The following is a 3,900-nucleotide window of genomic DNA, read 5'->3' as shown; positions in this document are numbered from 1 at the left end:
TTAAAAATAATATTTATTATCTTTAGAGAAATGAAGATTTCAAGTTTTTATTGTATAAAATGTCTGTGCTATCTTCTAACAATGAACTGATGAACAATCACTTGTCTGTTTTTCCTAGGCCACTTCTTATAATAAAAAGTATAAAACAAAGACATTTTACCTTCAAGTGAGTATCTTGGTTTATGGAGCTTCTTTACTTTTTGTTGCATAAGATAATGATTTTATGAATTTTATCATTTTTAACTTGAAATCTCACAGATTTCAGCGCTACCGCCGTATACACTGAGCCCAACCAGGAGTGGGCACCTAGTCTGGACTCTGTGGAGGAGAGTCATGGTTCGAGTGCTTTCAGAGACGCTGTAGAAGGACAGATAAGTGTAACTATTAAAATGATTCAGGAACACTCCAATTCTCGAGGACTGTGGACCTTTAATGAAAGTGCTGTTGCCTGAATCTCTGAATGTATAACCGCCACTGAAACACTCCAGCGCCCATGAAATTTTATTGTTTCCAAAAGCACTCTCTTTTCCTGATCTGCTTACACTGCTGTCAGCTAATGCTATAAAGACATCATCCCCGCTCCACTCCACCTCCCAGTAACAAGGTCCAGTGAAAATCTCTCTGCTCAACACCTGAGGCCAGTCAGTGAATCTGTCGGCGTGATCATAGCGCCTGATTGTTTGAGTATGACTATATTTTGCTTTTAAGCCAGGCTCAAGCACAACACGCTGGTGTGCTGTGTTTGGGTTAAATGTGATTTCACATTTATATTTTAGGAATTCAGCTCTGGTCTTGGGCTCTGTCTCTGACAGTGAAACATCCCCCTTAGTTTCTTCAACAGCAGTTATGGTCCATTCAACATTGTCCTGCAGTTTCTCTCTGGTCTCTGACACAGCTGCTGCCACATCCTCGGTGTACCTCTCAGGATGAATATTGATGCTGGCAGAGTCTGGAGCTTCACTGAGACGTGACAGCAAGGTGTAGTTGTGTAGAAACTGGGTGGGGTCCTCTGTGTGAGAGAGCTGCTCCAGCTCAGCTTTTCTCCTCCTCAGCTCAGAGATCTCCTGCTGCAGGACCTTCAAGCTTTTCTCTTTCTCTTTAATTTTCCTCTCGATGTTCTTCTGTCTCTCTTTGAGCTCTCTCTGCTTCTCGTTCATCTCTGCTGTAGTTGAAACTGTGTCGTGGCCTTTATGTTCATCCATGGAGCACAGATAACAGATACACTGCTGATCAGTGCGGCAGAAGATCTTCATCACCTCATTGTGGCGAGGGCACATGATCTCCTGGAGCTTCTGGGAGGGGTCCACCAGCTTGTGTTTCTTTAATGCTGCTGCTTCATAGTGAGGCTGGAGGTGCTGCTCACAGTAAGAGACCAGACACTGCAGACAGGACTTGACAGCTTTCAGCTTTGTCTCAGTGCAGAAATCACAGCTCACATCTTCATGTTCAGCATGACAGAGATCAGCTTTAGCAGCTTGGAGTCCAGTCTTCTTTGTTTCCTCCACTAAATCTGCTATCACGGTGTTTCTCACCAGAGCAGGCCTCGGTGTGAAGGCCTGTCTGCACTGAGGACAGCTGTGGGTTTCCTTCTGATCCTCTTCATCCCAGTAGCTTTTAACACAGTTCATACAGTAGCTGTGTCCACAGGGAATAGTCACCGGATCCTTCAGGAGATCCAAACAGATCGAGCAGCAAAGTTTGTCTCGGTTCACCTGGTTTTCTCGCTGCGCCATTTTCGGGATGATAAATGTAACTCAGCTCGTTGTCCCCTCACCTGTCCAACTCGTTTCAAACACTCAACGTCGTTGGAAGAACACAGGAAAGCTTTATTCCTTTATTCTGCGACGATAATAAGCAGGTCAAACTTACAAGTTTGTCTCTCTGGAAATCTGAAAAGTTAGCTTAAGTAATCCAGACCAGTCTGTCTCTTAAAGCAACAGCACACAATTAACACAAAGGTACCGAGGAGGCGCAAAAAGGTTAGAAAGTTCCTCCTCCTCTTTTTGTGAGCGTGAAGAAGGAGATCAAAATATGTTAAAAGGAACCAAGGCAGACATGTTTGCGCTAAAATATGCACTGTGCTTATAATAATATATATGTGGTATTAAAATACGGCAAAATGTTTTCCTTTCAAGCACATTTTATATAAAACCAATTACCAGTAGGTCACCATTGTTATTTACTTCTCAATGCACTCTGGGTAGTGACGTCATACGGTTGCACCGCATCGAGTTCACAGTTAGCAGCGCCCTGGAAATGGCTTCCGTTCAACCTTTCCAGTTTGAACCAGAGCAAACCGAGAGCGAGGATGAAAATAATCAACCAGTACTTATTTTAGATGAAGATGAAAACAGTCCGTCACACAAGGACGCGAGAGTGAGGGAAAACTACCGGTGTCTATGCGGCTACTGAGAGCGTTTGTTGTAAAGAGCTCAATTTTATGGCAGCATCTATCCATGGTATCGCATAACCGCACGATAAACACATTAATAGAATTTGAATTTTTATTATACAGTGAAATTATGATATTGTTATTTTTACAGATTCTCCATGCAACACAGTGCACCAAAACTTTGGAGTCATATGTCTTAATCCAGATGTTCTCTGGTATAGTGCTGGTCTACCAAGTCATAACCAGGTCACTAGGCAAGTTAATTAATACCGTTGCTACACTATAAAAAACAGGCTAGCTGAATGAAAGCCCCTATGACAACCAATACATGTCATTGTCCCAGAATTCATTGTGTGGGAAAAACATGGCCGCTCCCACGGTTCCAAAATAGTTTTAAACAACAAAGATTTAATGAATAACAAAAAATTTTAGATATTCTCAAGAATGTTTTTATGTAGTGGAGATAATTCGTAACATATTTAGAGTAACTTGGTAATTACTTCCTTTTAAAGGAACTAATTACGAAATGTCGGTATCTTGATTGATCTTCATTTTGATTAAACAGAGATGAATTTCTGCATCAACCTGAATCCATGAGCCACACTGCTTTAATCTGCAAACACAGTGAACAAGTTTCGGCCTTAATATCCATAAAAAAAAATCCAGTAATTTAATTAAAGTGAATTCTTTTCATCATGTCAAGAAAATCTGGTATGGTGACGGACCTGAACAACACATAAAGCCAGTCCAGGTGTCCTGGGATGGAGTTAAATTCCTGTATTATCTGAATTATTGTGTCCCCTGGTTGTGTTACTGTGGATAAAACTACACAGCACAACTTACTTCAGTCATCTCTGGCTGCAACATTAAACTGACATACACATCAATGCTCTCATTTCCTGTCCTAAACGTCTGTGGATCATGTTGAAGATATCAACAGAAATATTGTAGTATTGCTGAGCAGTGCTTTTTTATAATAGCACTTTGTACTACAAGATGGTGCAACCTCATTTTAAACCAGACATCCCAACATGCTCACTGGTGAAATTCGGCCCTCTTGTGGTGTTAATTTCTACCAAAAACTGATCATAAAAGTAACTTTAAATGAACAGGAAAAAGAAAACATTCAGAACAAATATCAAATTGTTATTATAAGTGCATCTCTGCAAAACATTGTAGCTTTATGAACATTAAAGAAAACAAAAAAGAAATATAGATTACACAAAAAAAGAATAACTTTATTGATATTGTATTTTTAGTCTGTAACTGAAAAGATTTAAAGTGCATGTAGTCACAGTGAAGCCAAGCGCTACATACACTGGTCATATTTCCCCGTTTTAGCTTTCGGGAGACTTTTGTTTGTCTCATTAACTCCGTCTCTCTCCTCCTTTCTCTTTGGCACTGTTAAATATTTTTCATTTTTTCTTCAAGCTTTGTTTTCTGCACTTCATTTCTCCTGCTCTGGGGTCCGTTCTTCGTACCTCGCTAAGTAAGTTAGCTGGATTTGA

General features: G+C 40.4%; 1 protein-coding gene across 1 annotated transcript; it reads right to left on the bottom strand.

Annotated features, from left to right (window-relative positions):
• Positions 1 to 239: 239 nt before the first annotated feature.
• On the bottom strand, positions 240 to 1,734 carry LOC102202741 (tripartite motif-containing protein 16-like). The gene has a single exon (XM_005725506.2). The coding sequence runs from the start codon at positions 1,731 to 1,733 to the stop codon at positions 240 to 242; it is 1,494 nt and encodes a 497-aa protein (XP_005725563.1). The 5' UTR covers position 1,734.
• Positions 1,735 to 3,900: the final 2,166 nt, after the last annotated feature.

Source organism: Pundamilia nyererei, unplaced genomic scaffold, assembly GCF_000239375.1.
Source record: "Pundamilia nyererei isolate P.nyererei 1_Seehausen unplaced genomic scaffold, PunNye1.0 scaffold00016, whole genome shotgun sequence".
In the NCBI taxonomy this organism is placed as follows: domain Eukaryota; kingdom Metazoa; phylum Chordata; class Actinopteri; order Cichliformes; family Cichlidae; genus Pundamilia; species Pundamilia nyererei.
Note: the sequence above shows the minus strand (reverse complement) of the source record. Positions and strands in the feature narration are given on the sequence as shown.